The sequence below is a fragment of the Halichoerus grypus genome, chromosome 2 (assembly GCF_964656455.1).
Source record: "Halichoerus grypus chromosome 2, mHalGry1.hap1.1, whole genome shotgun sequence".
NCBI lineage: Eukaryota > Metazoa > Chordata > Mammalia > Carnivora > Phocidae > Halichoerus > Halichoerus grypus.
The window spans coordinates 42843771-42865282 of record NC_135713.1 but is presented as its reverse complement, the minus strand read 5'-3'; the positions used below and the strand labels follow the sequence as shown (position 1 = coordinate 42865282).

At 46.2% G+C, this 21512-nt stretch overlaps 2 protein-coding genes across 3 annotated transcripts in view; one reads left to right on the top strand and one right to left on the bottom strand.

Annotated features, from left to right (window-relative positions):
• Nucleotides 1–21512, bottom strand: part of G3BP1 (G3BP stress granule assembly factor 1) — a 111729-nt gene that overhangs the window by 29061 nt on the left and 61156 nt on the right. The gene's annotated exons all lie outside the window — the stretch shown is intronic.
• The window catches only part of GLRA1 (glycine receptor alpha 1), an 80777-nt gene that overhangs the window by 47511 nt on the left and 11754 nt on the right, over nt 1–21512 (top strand). For both annotated transcript variants that reach the window (XM_078066766.1, XM_036096118.2), the window contains exons 4-7: nt 10931–11154; nt 13886–13968; nt 15165–15302; nt 17391–17605. In XM_078066766.1, the coding sequence (XP_077922892.1) occupies nt 10931–11154; nt 13886–13968; nt 15165–15302; nt 17391–17605 (660 nt within the window). The remainder of the gene's footprint in view (nt 1–10930; nt 11155–13885; nt 13969–15164; nt 15303–17390; nt 17606–21512) is intronic.

Genomic DNA, 21512 nt, shown 5'->3' with positions numbered 1-21512 from the left:
AAAAGAAAAGAGAGAGAAAGAAAAGAGGAATGCCCCCTGCTTCCCACTCTCCTCCAACTCCCACTGCCCTATCCTGAGTTAAGCACTACAGACAAACAGGTCATGTACATCCTACTACCTCGCTCGATCGCACATACATTTATGTACATATGCACAGCCGTTGTATAAATAGGACTGTGTTCTTTCCCTTCCCACCGTGTCTTGGAATCTCTCTCCCCGTGACTACATATGGGTCTAACTCATTCCTACCTCTCTGCACAACACCAACTTGGAATATGAGTTGGTTTATTATTACCACATGCCAGATATGACAAATAATTCTAATCTGTTTCCAAGCTGTAGGGCCTGCCTGTAAAATCCCATGCTCCATGGGGCACCTGGGTGACTCAGTCAGTTAAGTGTTGGACTCTTGATTTCAGCTCAGGTCATGATCTCAGGGTCGTGAGGTGGAGCCCCACATAGCATCGGGGTCCATGCTCAGGGGGAGTCTGCTTGACATTCTCTCTCTCCCTCTGCCCCTCCCCCTGCACTCTCTGTCTCTCAAATAAATAAATAAGTCTTTAAAAAAAAATCCCATGCTCAGGACAGGCCATCATTCTGTGGTATTAAACCACTCTTTTTGGGATGCCTGGGTGGCTCAGTCGGTTAAGCGTCTGCCTTCAACTCAGGTTATGATCTCATGGTTCTGGGATCAAGTCCCACATCGGGCTCCCTGCTCAGTGGGGAGTCTGCTTTTCCCTCTCACTCTGCCGCTTTCTGCTTGTGCTCTCTCTCTCTCAAATAAGTAAATAAGATTTTAAAAAAAAAAAGTTCTTTTCCTGATGGACCTTTTATGTTTATGCAGCTTTTTACTATTACAAACAATGCCACAAAGAATATTCTTGTACATAACTCTGCACATTTCCTCAGGATATGTTCCAGAAGTGGAATGACTTGATCAAAGGACATGCAACTTTTTGTGATTTTGACAGACGCACTGCCCAGCTCATTTCCAAAGAAGCTTCTAATTCACTGTCCCCACAACAGTGTTCATCTCTCTTTATCCTTACCGACCCAAGATATTATCAAGCCTTTTCATTTTACCAAATGGGATTTTTTTAATGGTGCCTCATTGTCATTTTTAATTTTCACTCCAGACTCCTAGCGAATTTGAGCATCTTTGCATATTCTTTGCATGCTGGGCATTATCAATAATATTATAGGTTTCCCTTTTTACATGTACCTCCTTAATACAGTTGGTTTCGTTTTTCTGTAAAGTATTTGGTGGTGGTTCAACTCTATTTTTCTCCAATTAGATAGTAATTTCCCCATCATTATTCTTTTTTTTTTTTTTAATTTTATTTATTTATTTGACAGAGAGAGACACAGCGAGAGAGGGAACACAAGCAGGGGGAGTGGGAGAGGGAGAAGCAGGCTTCCCACGGAGCAGGGAGCCCGATGTGGGGCTCAATCCCAGGACCCTGGGATCATGACCTGAGCCGAAGGCAGACGCTTAACGACTGAGCCACCCAGGCGCCCCTCCCCATCATTATTCTTAAGTGGTCAGTATTTCTCCACTGGGAAATGTTATCCTTCTCATAAACTAAATCCCCATATATACCTACATCTGTTTCTAGTCTCAATGTGTTGTTCTGTTGCTCCATTTGTCTGTTTCTGCACCAGTACCACACTATTTTAATTACTATGGCTTAACGTTATATTTCTATGTCTGGTAGAAAAAGTTCTCTGTTGTTCTTTATAAGGTTTTCCTGATGTTTCTAGCCCATTTCCCCTTCCATATGAACTTTAGAATCAGCTTGTTGAGGCTGATAAAAATCGCCTCAGGTTTTTATTGGGGTTGCACTGAGTTTATAGATTAATTTGGGAGGAACTGACATCTTTACAATATCATATAAACACGGTACGTCTCTCCATTTATCTAGGTATTCCTTTATGCCTTTCAGTAAAGTTTTAGAGTTGTTGGGGTTTTTCTTAAATATCTATGAGTCACAGATTCTTGTTAGGTTTATTCGTGGATATTTTGTGAGGTTGGCTGCTATTTTGGATGAGATCCTTTTTGTTGTTGTTGCTTTTTTCCATTACACTTTCAGTCTCTCTACACAGCTAATGCTAGGTCATTTTTTATACTCTTGGGTTTGGGGGAATCCAAGAGAAAGTCTATTAAATGTCATCCAATTAGATACAGCTCAACACTCCACAAAGCCTCGATAAACTGAATACTAAAAGAAGGCCAAAGAGAGAAGGCTCAGAAATGCCATTAGAGTCTGTTACAGACAGAAAACGGGGCTGGATGCCTCTCTCCCAGCACACCACCGAGGGGGGCATCGCAATAGGGAATTTATGACAGCTCAGAGTTGGCTCCCTATCATCGGATTCAGAAAGGCTGACTCAGGACAATCAAACCCACAAAAGACTGAAGTTGGTAAATAAGACTGCCACGTTATTTAATTTACAATGGGGCCTTCCATTTGAGTAACAAGAATGCTAATGTCCTCCATGAAAGCACTCCGTTGCCGCTCTCTGAATATCGGGGAAGCCAATCAGGAGTCACATTAGACATACCTGGAACTACAGGAAAAGAAGACAGACAGGCTTTAGGGAAAATTTCATCCAGGCCAGAGAGAGATCTAAGAAAGCATCCCTGCCTCACCACACAGAAACCCTCTCTGCAGGAATGAAAATGTTGGTGTTCCCCCCCACCAGATGATGCTAGATTACCAACTGCCAAATTCCTGCTCCTCAAAACACCCTTTCTCATACTACTAAATGAATATCTCCCATAGGTTTATAAAACAGTTCTCTAAATGAGATACAGTCCAGTAAATTAGGGTTCCAGTTATTAAATTACAAGCACAGGCCTGTTCTAAATCATCAGGATTACACGTGGGACATTGTGATTGATGCTGGGCCTTGCCAAACTCCTCTACTGAAAATTCTTCTCTGCTGTTAGTTTAACCCACACAGAGCAACCTGGTTTCCATATTGCCAAATGTGCTCGTGGCATGTCTCACTACTGCGCCCCGTGCTGCCAACACTGTCCTCGTTCCTCTTTCCAGCTTAACATCCACCCCCAATTTGCACCCTTTGGCAACCAGTTATGAAGCCACCTCACTGTTTAATATCCCAATCCAAAGTTCTCCACCTGCTACTGACTATAAGGACATGCATGAGCCAACCTGTCACATGGGCTCAGTGGCATCCCAGTATACTATGTCTATTATATTTCTTTACCTACCCACGTAGGAATTGGGTTTAAAAAAAAAAGGAACTAGAGAGGCAGCATGCAGTCGTGAAAAGAACATGAAATTGGGAGCCAAACAGTCCTGGATTCATATCCCTGCTCTAGCACCTACTAGCTATGGGAGCTTGGGCCAGACATTTAACCTCTCTTTGATCTCTCTGGATTTCAGTTTCCTCCCCTGTAAAATGAGGATAATAATACCCAATGTGCTAGGTTGATGAAAGGTTTAGAGATACAATGCATATAAAGTTCTAGCAAATGCTAGACTCCCAATAAAAGTAGCTGCTATTAGCATTTTATGTAATTATTAAACTCATGCTGTGTTTTAGTGATCCCCTAAAGACAAACAAAGACGCTCAGCTCCACTGGTCCAAACCATCTACAGTTCTTTACAACAAATGTATCTCTGGTTGCGTGAGATCCGAATGAGAATGCACCAGGCAGCGTGGTGACTTGGGAGAGGTTCAAGCCACAGAGCCGGCATCTGGAGCCAAGGAGTCAATGGGTCAGGATCTGGGGAGTCTGCCAGCACTGGACTTGAGTGTAGAGCAGATGATGGGTCAAACTCAAGGGTCAGATCAGGACTGAGGTAGAAGCACTAGTGGACTGCTGGACTTGAGGCAGAAGCTTTGTCCTTTTAATACTTCCTGATAATTGTGGGTCTCTGCAAACCCACAGCTACATAACCATAGCCAGAGGCAGTATCCGATGGCATTCAGGTGACATGAAACTCTCACTTGGGGCAATTCTAGGAGATCCTGGGCGGTGCAGTCTAGGACTTAAGTGCATGGGCTCTGGCATGAAAACCTTGGGTCCGAATGTCAGCTTCGGCACTTACTCGCTGTGTGATGTCAGAAACAGTACTTTCACCTCTGTGTGCCTTGATTTATCTAACTATAAAATGGGAATGGTAATAGAACCTACATCACAGGATTATTATGAAAATAAAATAACACACATCACACTCTTGGCATCATTCCTTACATGTGATAAAGTCTCAATCTTAAGTATTAGTATTATTTGCACCGCTGTTATCAATTCTGGATCTACCAGTAACTAGTGGTAGGAACTCAAGATTTTAGGGCTTTAATTTCCTCACCTGTCCAGTGGGGAGAAGAATCTTCTCTTCATGCCAAATGGCACAGAACAGCAACTAAGTATGACGCATTATTAATAAAAAGGAGCCAATGCTATATACTACTTAAAAGCAGACTTTGGAGTCAGCCAGTCATGGATTCAAGTCTCGGCTCTGTCACTAACTTTACACAAAGCCCTTGATATCTCCAGGCCTCAGTTTATCTGTAAAATGGCACTACTGTGAGAATTTAGAGAGAGAGTGTTCACTAAAGCTCTTAGCACAGGACCTGGCACTCGGTCAGGATTTAGTAAACTCTGCATATGCCAATGAGCCAGGTCCTTACTCTCACAGAACTGGGAAGAGCTGGGGCTGACTTGTCCCACAAAGTCTATGACTTTGGCTCCCCAGTGCTTCTCAGAGGTCTGAGGAAGTGCTTGGGAAGAAGGGCAGCAGGTGGGCAAGGAAGCAGCAGCTCATAAACCAAGCCTGGGCATCCTCTACTCTGATGCCCTCAGTCCCTGGCTTTCAGCAGACTGGTCCAGCTCTCATGCTAATCCCAAATCCTGTCAGAGCCAAGTTCACATTCGAGCTTCTCCAAGGAGAGCAGAGCCTGCTCAATGGCACCTTCAACTTGGTTCTCCTTCTCCTACCCTCAAAGGTGTACAAGGAGATAGGAAAAGAAGTGGGATGGGGTCAAGATGTCTGTATGCAAGTCCCACCTTAGTCGCTGAATTGCTATGTGGCCCAGGGAGAGTCCCTTTCCCTCTCTGGGCCGTGTGTAAAATGAAAACGTTGAGACAGAATTCTCCACAGGTTCTTTCTAACTGTAATATTTGATGATGGTGACAGAAGTATGATTCTCTCATCTATCCCAATCTCCATTCCTGCTGTCTTAGCTTAGCTCGCCCTTCTTGGGCTGCCACAACAGCCTCAAAACAGGTCCCCTGTGCCTGTTTCTCTCACTTCCAGGACTTCATGGTCTTCCTGCCATACTGACCTTTCTGAAGTCAAACAGAGATATTGCTCCACTGCTTAAGACCCCAGCGGTGCCCAGTTGACTACATGACAAAATCCAAACCCCTTGGTTTGGCAGTTAAAGATATCTGCAGTCTCAAATCAACCCATTTTACAGCCTTATCACAGCAGAGTAGTTGAGAGCATGAACTTGTATAATCAGACAAACCAGATCCAAATTCCAACCTTACTGATTACTGTGTAAGTTTGGACAAATTATTTAACCTCTATGAATCTTCGTCTATAACTCAGGTTGAAAATACCTATGTTATAGGATTGTTTTAGAGATAAAATGAGATGAAATGTGTGGCGTGCTTAGCACAATGCCTAGAACATAGTAGGTCCTCAATAAGGGGGACCTATTATTACTTATACGGCTAGTGGTTGAGCTAAGCTGAACGGTCGGAATGCCCCTACCTTCACATCTTTCTTTGTGCTGTTCCTTCTACATGAGATTCCTTCTACCTGCAACTATATACATCCTAATCTAAAGACTCTGAGGAGGCCACATCCCAGTCCTCAAGTCCCGTCCTGCTCTAAGCCTGACTCCTCACCTCTGCACTTCCTCCTCACACATCCCTGTCCTCCTTTCCAGCTGAAATTAGATAGAGCTCCCATCTCGGAACAACACCGGACCTAGAGATGCTAACTTCAGTAAGATGAGGCAAACTGAAAGGAGCTATTTTCTGGAACCCCTGGGTGGCTCAGTCGGTTAAGCATCTGCCTTCAGCTCGGGTCATGATCCCAGGGTCCTGGAATTGAGTCCCACATTGGGCTCCCTGCTCAGCAGGGAATCTGCTTCTCCCTCTCCCTCTGCTGCTCTCTCTGTCAAATAAATAAATAAAATCTTAAAAAAAGGAGGGGGGGGGGCTATTTCCAATGTCACCTTCTCTCTGAAAGCTTTTCCAGATTCATCCAACCTGGCTGGAAACTATCTCAATGGCTTGAGAGCAATATCTAATAGCAATGTTTTAAAACCCCTTTGACCTCTGTCACTGTCAGTTTTGTATGGTAGATATTTGTGTCCATATCTTGCCTCACCCGCTAGATAATTGAACAAGACCTTATGCTTCCATCGTCACCATTCTAGGCCTAATACACGTTTATAGAGTAGAAATGAGTCTAGAGAAGAGACATCCCTTGAGAGCCAGAATGCTGAGACCTAGGAAGGTCTAAGAATCTGGTTCTTTGTCCATGGCTTGGGCGCTGTCTCTTGGCTCTGACTGCAATGGTAACAACATCCCACCCACCACATCCCCTTCTCACCAGCACACTCACACAGGCTCTTTCCTACTAAAACGCTTCATGCTTCCTCTTTTGCCACAGCACTGAGTTTAGAGGAGTTTACTGGAAAAGGTTAGAATCTGAAATTAGACACAGTGGGGGTGGCAGTGGGGGGCAGATCCCACTGCAGGTGGCACACAGAAAGCGGCCAATAAATGTTTATTGAATGACAGAATGAGTGAATGAAGGGATTAATGCTCTGCCTTGGTCTTAGAAGCAAGGTAGCTGCCCAGGTACCAGAAAGCAGACCATCAGGGACTCTTCACAGGGAGGATGGGTGAGTTGATGCTAAAGACTATTGAGCTAGAGTTCTGGAAATCCCTCCCACCTCAGACTTAGATGGGCCACCCTTGAGAGCTTGAGACCTGGAAGCCAACTACCGGAGCTGGAGCCTGAGGTTCTAAGGTAGAGAACTCAAATGTTGCTCCTCTGGCCCCTGAACCTGAACAGGGCCCCCCAGCATGTCGAACACTGACCAGCGTGATTGCAGGGCTAACTAAGCAAAACAGCCTTTAGCCTTCAGCCTATTACACCAATTACATCGATCGCCTCCAAACTGCATTTCCTACTGCCGTTTCCCAACCAGAGGGGAGAAAATCGATGCAACAGCTTATTTGGGCAGCAGCTGCTGCGGGCAGAGCGGGGGCTGCCGGGAGGAGGAGTCAAGCTGCCCGAGGACACCAGATACATCCTCCAGGTCTCCTGCTCTCACTGTTCATCAGCCATTTCATCACGAGACCCTATGGCTTCTACTTTGTTTTTCTTCTTTTAAGGGATGTGCCTTTACCTTTTTTTACCATCAACATGCATTTACTTTTATAATAAGAAAAAATATTTTTTAAATATCAGTCATAAAATGCAAATGTAATAATGTCCTCCCCTAGTTAAAATTCTTCCAAGGCTCCACATGACTCTCAGGATGAAGCCCAAATTCCTCAGGGCAGTTGGCGAGGCCCTGCAAACGGTCCGACCCTTTCTCATCTGCTTGCTCTCCTTTCCAAAGGGCTACGCCCTGCTTTGCCTCTAGGCCTTCCCATATGCAGTTCCTCCTGCCCCAGAGGGCTTGTCCTCTTTGGCTCAACCATATCTGGTCTGACCTTGAGTATCACTTCTTCTGGAGCCTTCCCTGACCACCAGCCCCCAGTCTAGCGGGAGGGCCTGTCTTCTACACCTCCCTGGCACCCTATACTTAATCCTTATGGGAGCCCTTATGTCCGTGTGCTGTCAACATTACACTTAGGCTCTGTGGCTGCAAGAACATGTCTTTCTTGTTCTCGGCAGATCCTCCATTGCCTAGAACAGTGCCTAGCACTCAGTAGATGCTCAGTTAAATGTTGCCGGAAAAAATTAAACTAGTAGCAATTAGCTATTCGATTTGGAAGGGTTCTTTGAGACCATCTATCCTAACTCCTTTTAACACTAGAGACACAAATTCAGGTTCCAATCGTGGGTCCTTTACTGAATTGCTATTTGACCTTAGAAAATGCCTTCCCTCTCTGGGTCTCAGGCTCTCCACTCTCAAATGAGGAAAGCTCTTTTTGCATGAACTTTTTCTGGCTTTGCCTCCTCCTCCCTCTGGGTATTGGGTGGCTCCTAGGTGCACTGACTGGGTGGTGCAGGAGAAATGTAAGGTCAGGTTCATCCTCTCAAACTGTTGCTGATCAAGTGGAGGAGATAAGACACATACAGTGATTCTGTTTTGCTGGGAGATCAGAAAAGGAAGAGGCCATGGAAGCCTGGGGGCATCGAGGCTCCTGCAGAAGCTGACGCCGCTGAAGCTGAGCAGGCAGAATTCACGGAGGCAGCGAGGAGAGAGGAGTATCCCCGGCACCCAGCTGGCTATCTGCCCCTGTGGGACGGAAAGGCGGGTGGGGCTGATGGGCCTTCGGAGCCCAGCTCTGCCACTTACTAGCTCTGGGCCTTGGACAAGTTTCACAACCTTTCCAAACCTCGGTCCCCTTCCCCTCACTACGGGAACTTGGATGTCTAGCTTGCAGGGGTTTTGCAAGGATTAAGTGTGTGAGACAGTATCTAGAACGGCGCCTGGTACCTCACAGACCATTTTAAGAAATGCCACTTTCTTTTCTTCCTTCCAGCCACATAAACAGGATTGACATGTCACTGGCAAGAACCTCAAAAGTGCAGCTGGGGTTTGGGGACTGGAGGCTTTTCCTGCCCCACCACTCATGGCCTGTTTCCTATGACATGACTTGCCCAGTGCCCCATCACACACACACACACACACACACACTCCACATAAAATTGAAGAGAGGAAGAGAGGCTACTTCTAATTCCCCCATCAGAGGTGGCCAGATTGGGAGCTGTCCATTACTGTCAGCAGGAAAGACCAAGTATCAACATCCAGGTCTGGCCTAGAGTCCTCCCTCCACCAATGGACTTACAAGACATGAGATTATGAGACCAAATGTCATTTTCTATGGGGCTGGAGGGAGAGGCTTCAATTAAATTATAGCACAATCCTATAAAATACCTTGGAACACTTTATGAAGCTATTGATATTTCTGGAGGCAAACAGAATGAGGCACGTACTGTGGGGGGAACTGGTAGGGGTGAGGGTGAGGGTGGCGAGGAGGGTTGTTTGTTTTAGTCCATCCCTGCTGATGACAGATCGAGAGTGATTAGGAAGAGAAAATGTAGCACGACCTCATTTCTCCAGCACCTTCAGGGGAGGCAGCAGGCACTCCTGTGTGGAGATGATTCCTGGAAGGACAGCAGTCCAAGTTGGACTTGAACCGAGGTTATTGATCTTTTGGGGAACTATAGACCTTTTGAGAATCCAACATAGACAGCCATGTTCTTCTTCCTGGGAAAACACAAATAAACCCCAAATTCTACTTGCAGTATCATAATATTCATAGATCCCAGGTTTACAATGCCTCCCTAACAAAATCGAAAACATTTCTTCCTGAAAATATTTCTTAACTTCATGACCCACTTTCCTGGCACGGAGACCTACCCATACCACTAACTGCTTCTTAGACTGTGATTGGTTGCTGAATGGACTCTTTCAGCAATCCTAGGACCAGCTGAACAAATCCTCAGCTAGGAGTCAGGACTCTTGCACTCCACAGTCAGCTCTGACCTGCCTTTTCAGAGTGATCCTGGGTCAGTCTTAACTGTCTGGACTTCAGTTTCTCCATCCAGAAAAGAAACCAAGGTGGGGGGTGGGGGAGGGAGTTTTGACTAGGCCGGCAATTCCTACATACATTCTGTAGAAGGCAAGCATCATGCACAAAATGCAAGAGTTCTGTACTCAAAATAAATCAGGGAAATATATATTCTATTCCCCTCTCGGAGATACATACAAATAATTAGCATATTATGGTCTCCAAGAACTCCCACAATAAAAAAAATCAGTTGCATTTGGTTTAGTCCAACATTTCCCTAATTGGTTTGATCATGACTTTTTTTCCAGCAGAATAACTACACTGCAGTCCCATCCGAGAAGCATTAGACTTAGCACTGAGTTTAGAACCCAGTAAGATGTGACTCCACGTCTATTAATCCTCCGCAGGGGCGCCTGGCTGGCTCAGTCAGTAGGGCATGCGACTCTTGATCTTGAGGGCATGAGCTCAAGCCCCACGTTGCATATAGAGTTTACATTAGGAAAAAAAAAATTAAAAAGCAAATCCTCCCCAAACAAATAAATCAACATGTGTGATAGAAGGTTGCAGAAGGTTGGGATTGAAACAGAGTGGTATGAACTCTAGGACCAGGAGGAGCACCACAGAATTCACCCATCCTTCCTTCACTGCTTGGGAATTAATTGTTTTCTTCAAGCAGAACAGTTTGAATGCTCAGGCAGCAGCTTTCAGCCTCTCCTTTTGCTCCGTCAATCTACCTGGAAGAGTGATTCTCAAACTTCACTGTGCATGAGAATTACTGCCCTGACAGCCTCCATAATAAAAGGGGGACTTCAACTTTATCTGGGATGTGCTATTTCTCTAGTCAAAAACATGAAGCAAACGTGACAAAATGTCACTAGGATGAAAACAGGTGTTTATTATTATCAGGTGGAACTTTATTTTTAAATTTTTTCAAAAGAATACCATTTAAATAATCTCAGTTCAGAGCTGAATATACTTCATAGGGCATGGAGAGGATTTTCAGGGATGAATCCCCTGACTTTTTTCCTGAGGCACAGACTTTATGTCTCATCCACATAAGCTGCAACCATCCTCATAATTCTCCAAAAGGGACTTCGGGGAGCACTGAACGAAAGCATCCAGGCCCTCCAAGAGCGGACATCCGGGGCCTGACCCTGACTCCACCTCCTTATCTCCTGGCTGTAGGACTATAGGGTCAACATCTTCCTGAGGCAGCAGTGGAACGACCCCCGGCTGGCCTACAATGAATACCCGGATGACTCTCTGGACCTGGACCCATCCATGTTGGATTCCATCTGGAAGCCTGACCTGTTCTTCGCCAACGAGAAGGGGGCCCACTTCCACGAGATCACCACCGACAACAAACTGCTGAGGATCTCCCGGAATGGAAATGTCCTCTACAGTATCAGGTGAGCTCCACACAGGTTCACCCCTGCCATCCTCCTCAGGATGCACCTGGTCCCATGGCCTCCTGGGGGCAGACGCTAAGAGGTGGGCCAACGACGGTGCACAGGCCCGGGCAACCCCACACCTTTGCACAATGTGCAGAGCCAGCTCTGTAAATTACACTCAGGGAGCAAGAATAACATACTGGGCGAAGTCCTAGGGGTGAGTGGTTCGTTATAACCAGGGGAACCGAGGAAGCATCTTAGAGACAGAGGGGTTAAGGTTAGGCCCCTAAGCTTACCCAGCATTTCAATAAAACAAGAAGGGAAAAGAGTATTCAAAGACAGTGCTCAGTAGCAGGGGTGTTCAGTTACTCAAGATGAGTAAGTTCTAGACAGCTGCTGTTCAACATTTTGCCTAGAGTTAACAATACTATATTGTACCCATAAACATTTGTTAAAAGGCTAGATCTCATGTTAAATGTTCTTATCACAATTAAAAAAAAAATAGTAGGAGCAAAGGCACAAAGCCTGAAAAGTCATAGCAGCTTCAACAAAAATGGGCCTGCCAGGCTACTCACAGGTACAAGCCAGGGCTGCTCCCTCCCTTCTATGAACCCCTTCCATCCTCCATACCTTGCACTGAGTCTAGGAAGCTGGGACCCCCTTCCCAGCTGGGAGGTATCCTGCAGATACTGGTTAGGGGCAAACTTTCAGAGTCTCCTGCCAACTCTTCCCACGTAATTCCCCATTCCTACCCCCAAGTCATGGAGAAAATGACCAACGTCCATGCTAGATTCTTACATATATAGCATTCACTGAGAATTTACTGACCAGGCTGGGTATTTTACATATATTATTTGTAGTCCTCCTAACAATTCCATGAAATAGTTTCTATTACGCCCATTTTGCAGATCAGACAAGTGAAGATCTGAAAATTTAAGTGACTTGCCAAAGTTCCCACAGCCACCCAGTAGCACAGCCCCGATTCCAATCTGTTGGTGTGCATCCGATGCCCACTCAGAGCCTAGCAGAACAGTGCCCGGCATTCAATAGGCACTCATTTGATGAATGAATGAGTATGTGTTTATTTCAAAGAGCTTCAAAGGGACACTGGCCCTAAATGACTCCTCCTCCCCCTCCAGTTCTTCAGGGAATAAATCTTTCTGTTTCCATTAGGAGATGAGCTTTAAATGTCCAGGCCCATAGGCGAGGCTGTAACCATCCTAACCTTCAGATGTGACTGGACTCAGGGTGACTCCTGCGAGCAGGCCAGGTGGGAGAGGGGACTTAAGAACCTCAGCAGGGAAAGGAGGCACTGAGGAGAGGACGGCTGGGAGGAGCCAGAGGTGGACGTGGCCTTCCTCACCCTGGAGCCCATCCTGCCAGTGCACATCCAGATGGAAGGGTGGTGGGCTCGGGATGACCACCAGTGCCCTGATGGCTGGGGCAGGAGAGGTTACTCTGCTGGATTTTGCTGCTGCCAGGCTGGTTTGGTATCTCTACAAAGCTAAGCCCCATGCAGCATGACAGAAGGACAAATCAGCAGAAAGTGATGTTCCCAAGGTCATTCAACTTCAGAAAATTAACCTAGTGTGACAGCTGCCCTACTTTGGAGCTTTTATCTTCAGAAATTCAACTCTGTTCACTTTCTCTTCACTTTCCCCCTCCCTCTCCCTTCCCTTTTCCCCCCACTTGCTTGTACCTTGTGCTTAAATGGGGCCCAAACCCAGAGCAGTGGGTGTGAGCTGGAGGGAGGAGGCTGACACAGGGCTGTGTGCTCACCATGTGCAGTAAGGTGCCGGCAGCCGAGTGTCCCTAGACCACCACCAATGAAGCGCTTTCTAGGAGAGCAGTGTCAGAAAGTAAACACATGAGCTCAGAATCCAATGGCCAGGAAACACAGTTCTGAATCCGGCCTTTGAGCCATCACGCGCTGTGTGACCTTGCAGGAGTCCCGACCAATCTTTCTCTGCACCTCAGTTTTCTCAACTGTCAAATGAAGGAGTTGGTCTGATGATCTAAGCCTCTTTGGGCTCTGAGAGCCTTTCTTCTCTATTCTCTGCAGCAGGTGCTCCAATGTGGGCACAGCCTTTGAAGCTGAAGCCTTGCATCCTAGCCTGAACTGTGGACTTTGCTTCTGTTGGGGGACTCCCTCTGGTTCTAAGGCTCAGCCTCGGCAAGAGTGGAACAAACCAAAATAGACAGCTCTCCCAGAAGCCTGGGGCACCCACCACTTCCCAGCTGACCCCAGCACGAGCCCACAGGTGTGAGCCAGCTCTGTTTGGACACCCAGAAGGCAAGGGCCTCTTTAAAATAACGTTTGATGAGTCCAGTGTATGAAGGGAGGCAGCAAAGAACCACTTGAAGCCCCTGCTGCAAGTGCATCTGGATGCCTGAGGCCTGGGGCTGCTCAACTTGGAAGTCAGCCTCTGCAGAAGAGTAGGGATCAGGGGCAGTGCCTGTCCTCCAGGCCTTCATTTCACTTGCTGAAAGCAGATGTCTAGAAGCCAGACAGACTCCACGGAAACCCAGAAGTTCCACCGACTGTATGACTTTAGGCAACCTACTGTATCTCTCTGAGCCTCCATTTCCATATCTGGAATGTAGAAATACATATATTATTTCAATAAACACTAGTTCCCTGACCTCCTTGACCTCTCCAAGATAACTGATTTTCTGGTAATAACTAGAATGGAGGTGCAGCTTCCCTGGTCTGTGGCTCTAGCATCATTCAACTCCCTTCTCTTCTCAGAATCACCCTAACACTGGCCTGCCCCATGGACTTGAAGAATTTCCCTATGGATGTCCAGACGTGTATCATGCAACTGGAAAGCTGTGAGTCCCTTGCATGAGGGCTTTAGAAAGAACCAGACTCCCCTTTACCCATGGGACCTGCAGAAATTCCCATACAGCTGCTCCTAACTGCTAGACCCCACGAGATGACTGTCTGAGCCCAAAATACCAGATGGGAGGCTTCGCTTTCGAAAATGCATTAGAAATCTAAACCCCCTTACTGGCTGGCTGAGGCCCAGCTTTGGAGCCAGCAGTATTCTCCCAAGAGGCACTGTTCCATGTCCCTTGTGAATATGCTCTCCAGGAACAGAGGAGAAAGAGCTTGAATAAGTCACGGTCCCTGAACTCACAGGGATGCTCCCTGCAGCTGGGGAGACAGACAGCTAGCTGCACAAATAACTCTAACACAGGGCAGCAGGTGGTTAAGTGTGTTGTTGGAAGTCTGAATGCTGTGACTCCCGGCAGAAAGAGTGCTTCCTTCTGACTGGGAAAGAGAGGGGGCACTGGAGAGGGCTTTATGTCGGAGGTCACAAGTGAACCTACTAGAGGAAGGAGCTGACTTCTTTGACTGCAAACAGAAGCCAATCTAATTTAAAAGGTGGAATTCAAGGGAAGGACATAGGGCTTCCTCACAGACTTGAAAGAGAAACTGAAAGTACAGGAACCAGGGCAGAGGATTTAGGTGGAGCACCACATCTGAACGGAATTGGCACCAGCCAACTCCTGAATCTTCTGTCACTTGACTCAAGAGTCAAGTCCTGGGACAGAGCGTCTGACTGGTCTAGTTGAGTCATTATCTAACACCTCGGCCCCCAGCTGATAGTCCCACAACAGTATTCTGTAGAGTCATTCCCCAGAGGAAAAGCTGCTGTGAGCAGAGCAGGGAGCTTGCAAGGATGGTACGCAGGCCAAATAGCAGATGTGAACTGACTAGGACCACAGGGGTAAGAGGTGGAGGCGAAAGGACAAGCCAATATAGGATGGTGGGAGGGGCAGGAAGGGAGGTAGAAGGCAGGGGGTTGATATAAACAATAAAACCAGTTTTAACCTCCTTAGTTGCAGGGGAGGTGGGGAGAGGGTGGAAGAGGAGTCAGGAGGGGTGGTGGTGAGGCAACATGGTCTCATGCGTTCCCTCTAGTACCTGATGCCTCTCAGTCTCTAACCCAAACCAACTCTGACATGCCTCAAATAAGTGCTTCTGGGTGGTGACCGCTCCTTATTCTGATCCCCCATCCCAGTTGGATATACCATGAATGACCTGATCTTCGAGTGGCAGGAGCAGGGAGCTGTGCAGGTGGCAGATGGACTAACTCTACCCCAGTTTATCCTGAAAGAGGAGAAGGACTTGAGATACTGCACAAAGCATTACAACACAGGTAGGTCCAAACATTCATTCAGACTTTGATCCAATAGATCTTATGAGGTGCCCGTGATGGACACAGTTCTGTGTTTACTACCTAGTGGTTAAGAGCATAGTCTTTGAAACTCTGATACTTTCTTCCCAGATGTCCTGGGGCACATAAGTAAAGCTCAGGCCATAGCTCACTGCAAGGGAAGCTGGGAGACACAGTCTTCATTCCAGGTAGCAGCATGTCCAGGTCAAAATGAATCCTATTCCCAAGGCGGAAGGGAGGAGCTACTATTAGGACATCTAGCATTGTCAGTCACAGGGGAACTGGCATTTCTGACAGGACACAGTACACAGAGTGCTCTCGTCAGACCCCAGAAGGAGGAAGCTGAGAGGTGGCACTGAGGTTCGTAAACAGTGCAGTTGGAAAGGGTCCCCCTAGACTGCGAGCTGCAAGAGGGGGAAGAAGCCACGGCTGTTCTGCTCAGCTCTGTCTCCCAGGCATAGCACAGCCTTTGTGGGAAGATGGGATGCAGGAATGAACTGGGATCGGACCAAGACTGGCCTTGCCTGCCCTGCTGCAGGCTGGGAAGGAGCTCACGGAGCCACAGCGGAAGAAAGGCAGTCAGTCAGTACGCAAGTTGGAGGGCTGGGCAGGAGGCTGCTGCTGAGCCCAGCTGAGGAGAGTGGAGGCATGAAAGAGGCTGCTGACAGGGGCCAGGGAGGGGAGGACGTGAAGCCGGGGGGTTGAGAGAAATCACTGGGTGCTCTGCTGCAAGTAGAAGGCCCAGGGCAAGGGCAGGCAGCGTGGGCTCTGGTCTGTTGAGGACAGCTGCCCCTTCCTGGGTCACCTCCGAGATGCCTCAGAACCTCCAGAGATACTCTCCTGATCCCTGGGCATGCTGAGACGCAGAGAGGTCATGGGACTCCCATTAGCAGCCATGAGAGCAGTGACTTCCCACAATCACAGAGTCACACTGACTCGCGTACCACAGCCCGAAACTGTTCACATGGCGTTTTCTCATTCATGATCTCATTCGCTCTTCACTATTCCCACTTCAGTGAGAGCTGAGTTCTGTGCTAGGCCCTGTGGATTCGAGGGGGAGAGGCTGACGAGGCCCTGCCCACACAGGGCAGCCAGTCCAGGGAGCTCTAGGAACTCCCCTAGTAACCGCGCTGCAGGGGGCTGGAGCTGAGAACCAGCCCCCTCCATGGGACCGGCCCCGCCCCAGTTCCAGGCAAGCAAAGAGGGGCAGGAGACCAGCTGCCCGCAGGCCAGTGCGGAGGACAGAGAGACAGACCGATGTACCTACATCCTCAGTACATCATGCCCTAAAGGGGCATGCAATGACTGCATGAACAGAACTGAAGGAACTCACGGGGGAGAAGAGTCATTCTGCCTGGGCAGACTTGACATTCAAAGCACCGCGGAGGAGCTGGAGGGTTGCTTTGGCTGGTTGTGGGGAAGAGTCCCGGCATCCCAGGCAGAGGGATTAGCAGGAGCCAAAGCTCAGAAAGGTCAAAGTGCAGGACATGCTCAAGGCAAGGGATAGAGTGGAGGGGCTCATGATTAGGGTGAAGAAAGAAGGGAAGTGGGATGGAAAAACAGGCCAGAGCATGACTATGAAGAGCAGACTGAAAAGTTTGAACTTTTCCCTGGAGATAATGGGGACTTTCTAGTATAAGGAGAGAAGGAAGGAAAGAAAGTTTTCACAAGAGGAAGTAACAGGATCAAGTCATGCTTTGGGAAGATAACTGATCCATTGAGGCCCACTCTTAGCAACAAAACAGGGCTGATGAGGATGATGGCAATTGACATCCCTGAGCATAAATGATGTGAGGACTGTGCGAAGTTCTTTATAGGCATCATCTCATTTTATACTCACAGTAACCACGCAGGTAACCATGTGAGGTAGGTATCATCATCATCATCATCATCATCATCATCCCCAATTTTCCGCAGATGAGGAAACTGAGACACAGAGAGATCCAATCACTTGCCTGAGGACATAGCTAGTGTGAGGCTGAACCAGGACTCCAGCTGAGGTTGTTCTGACCTCAGAGTCATGTTCCTACCCACCAGGCTACTTTGCCTTCTCACTCTAACTTCTTACAGGTAAATTCACCTGCATTGAGGCCCGGTTCCACCTGGAGCGACAGATGGGCTACTACCTGATCCAGATGTACATTCCCAGCCTACTCATTGTCATCCTCTCATGGATTTCCTTCTGGATCAACATGGATGCCGCACCAGCCCGTGTGGGCCTGGGCATCACCACTGTGCTCACCATGACCACCCAGAGCTCTGGCTCCCGAGCATCCCTGCCCAAGGTAAGTCCTACTGCCCAAGAGCACAGAACACCTGGAAAGAAGGACAGTCATCTCCCTACCTGCCTGAGATAAAGGGAGCACAAGGAATTAGTCACTCTGTCTTCATCTGCTGCACTTGGCAGGATCCAGCATTCTGATGCATCAAACCTCTCCTCCAGACTGAACACTATGTTGTATACAGTTGCCAAACCCCAGGTTTTGCTCCATTCTCTACCAACATTCCACATACATCCTGCTTCACTTACTATTCACACTCAACTCCACCTCCTCCTCCATTCACTTTTAGTGCTAAATACAACATCCTGTTCCTTTTACCATTAACAGTAGATGCTTTGTGGTGGGGGTCTCCAAGACCACCCCCGTGTTCAGAGATTTGATACAACTCACAGGACTCAGCATATCATTGTACTCACGGCTAAGATTTCTTACAGTGTTGCATTAAGGATACACAGCTAGGGGGCCCCCTAGGGGGCCCAGTCCATTGAGCGTGGGACTCTTGGTTTCACTCAGGTCATGATCTCAGGGTCATGGGATGGAGCCCCACATCAGGCTCCACACTCAGCATAGAGTTTGCTTCCCCTCTCCCTCTCCCTCTGCTCCTCCCCCTGCTTGAGCACTCACTCTCTCTCTCTCTCTCTCTAATGAATAAATCCTTGAAAAAAATAAAAACAAAAATCTCTAAAAATAAAAAAAATAAATAAAATTTTAAAAAAAGAATACACAGCTAGGTGATAAAGTAAAAAGACACAGGCAGGGTCTGGAGGAAACCATCTGCAGGCTTCCTTGTTTTCTCCCCACCATGAGGGACCACACAGAGCACATTCTTACCCTAACAATAAAAAGGCAGTCACATGCGTGGGATGTTTCTGCCCAGGGAGATAGAGACATTGTTTTGAGGTTCATTAAGATTCAGTATGGATGATTTTTATTGGGTGCTGGTCACATAGGCCCCCTCCGCCTGGCACATAGCAAAACTCCGGACTCCCAGAAGGAAAGCAGACATTCAGCACAATCCATATTGTTGGTATTGGCAGTCTAGGCACAGTAGGCATCCTTATCAGTTACGGAAAGTGGGAACATTCCCAAAATCCAAGTTCCCAGCTGTCAACCAAGGGCCAACCTTGCAAGTAGGTCCTTTGTAAGATTGCAGCCTCATCCCAAACATCATACGTGAACCCTTTTCTGCCATACCTCAATCTTCTTCCACATTTCTAACGTTCAACACCACATCCTGCTATTTTCACTATTCACTCTTGAACCATACTCTGCTCCATTCACTATTAACACTAGACACAGCATTTCACTCCATTCACTATATAAGCCAGATACACATTCTGCTCCATTCACTCTGTGCTAGACACAACATTCTGCTCCATTCTTCGAACACCAGACACAGCATTCCACTTCATTACTGACACCAGACACTAATTCTCCACCAGTCACCCTTACAATAAATGCAACATTCTGTTCCTTTCACTGTTAACACCAAACCTCACATTCTGCTTAATTCACTTTTAACACTAGACATAATGTTCTGCTTCATTTACTATTAATGCCAGACACCACATACTCCTCCATTCACCCACACGTGAGGTACAACATTCTGCTGCCTTCACTATGAATGCTTGATGCCTCATTCTGCTTTACTCTCTCTTAACGCTAGGCCCTGCATTCTACCACGCTCACTACTACTGTTTGAGTCACATTCTGTTTTAATCACTCACCAGCAGACACAACATGCAGCTCTACCGTTAATGCCAGACTCCATATTCTGCTCCCTTCAGCCTCATGCTAAATACAACATTCTGTACCATTTCCAATTAATGCCTCATTTAACATTCTGTTTTGATACGGAAAAGTTGGAAGACTATACAATGATCACTCTAATATCCTTCACCTGGATTCCAACTGTTATCTTGCCACATTTACTTTAGTTCTCTCTCTGTATAAATAGGTAGGTGGGTGGGTAGGTAGGTAGGTAAGTAGGTAGGTAGGTAGAGAGACATAATTTCTGCTGAATCATTTAATGGTTACAGACAACATGACAAGCCATCTCTAAATAAGGAATAAGGACCACAATGATATTGTCACATCTAAAAAAGTTAACATTAGTTCAATAATAAGTATATTTATATCAATTATATTTATATATTATATATCAATTTTATATCAATAATTATTGAATTAGAAATAATTCCATAATATCATCTAATACAGAAACTTTAGGTTTTCCCAAATGTCAAAAAACATCATCAGTAAATATGGTGAGGGATCCAATCAAGGATCCACTCAAGATTCATATTGTATATGGTTACTCTTTTTTAAAAATTTTTTTAAGTTTATTTATTTATTTGACAGAGAGAGCACAAGCAGGGGGAGCTGCAGAGGGAGAAGGAGAAGCAGGCTCCCCACGAAGCAGGGAGCCCCATGTGGGGCTCAATCCCAGGACCCTGGGATCATGACCTGAGCAGAAGGCACCCATTTAACCGACTGAGCCACCCAGGCGCCTCTGTATATGGCTACTCTTTTAATCTAGAACAATCTCCCCACTGTTTCTTTGTTTTGTTTTGTTTTCATGATATTTCATGTTCCATTAACATTTAATGTGAGAGATGACATTCGGCTTCATCTGCCATTAACACTAGACACTGCTCTCACCTCTATTCACTCTTAAACAAAACTCAATAATCTGCCCTTTGCACTATGAACACTAGACTTTGCATTCTTCTAGATTCACTATAAATGCTTGAAACCAAACCCCATTTACTGTTACCACGTGACAACACTTCTGCTCTGTGCAATTGTAACAGCAGATATCTCTGCTTCCTTTTCCTTATGTTAGACTCAACATCCTGCTCCCCTGTCTATTAAGAGTTGATGCTACACTCTCTTTCACTTATGATTTACACTAGACTCAACGTTCTGCTCCACTCATTGTTAACACCAGACTTGGTATTTGGCTTCATACGCTATTAACACTCAACCTCACATTCTTCTCCATTCACTTTTCTTAAAGCATAAAATCCAGTGGCAAGTAATATATTCACGAAGTTGCACACCCTCACCACTATCTAATACCAGGACGTTTTCATCACCCCAAAAGAAACCCCCATAACTCATCAACACTCATTCCTCATTCCCCACTCTGACCAGCCGCTGGCAATCCCTACTCTACTTTTCACCTCTGTGAACTTGCTTATTTTGGACATCTCATATAAATGGAATCATCTAATACGTGCACTTTCGTTGAGCATAATGTTTTCAAGATTCATCTGTGTTGTACATTGTATCAGCACTTCATTCCCTTTTGTGGCTGAATAATATTTCCATTGTATGGGACAATCACATTTTGCTTATCTATTCATCAGTTGAGGGACATTTGGGTTATTTCCACTTTTTGGCTATTATAAATAATGCTCTATGAACATCTGTGTACAAGTTTTTGTGTGGACATATGTTTTCAACTCTCATAGGTATTTACCTAAGAGTGGAATTGTTGGGTCATATGGTAACTATATGCTTAACTTTGTGAGGAACTGCCGAACTATTTTCCAAAGTGGCTACACCACTTCATAATCTCACTGGGGTTCCAATTTCTCCACTTCCTCACCAATGCTTCTTATTATTTGAGGTCTTTTTGATTATAAACATCTTAGTGGATGTGAAGTAGTATTTACCTCACTGTGGTTTAGGTTTGCATTTTCCTAGTGATTAATAATGTTGAGCATTCTTTTCATGTGCTTATTAGCCATTTCTATATCTTCTTAGGAGAAACATCTATTCAAATCTTTTGCCCAATTTATAATAAAAGTATTTCTCTTTTTATTGTTGAGTTGTAATAGTTCTTTGTGCATTGTGGGTTTTAATCCCTTATCAAATATATGGTTTACAAATATTTCCTCCCATT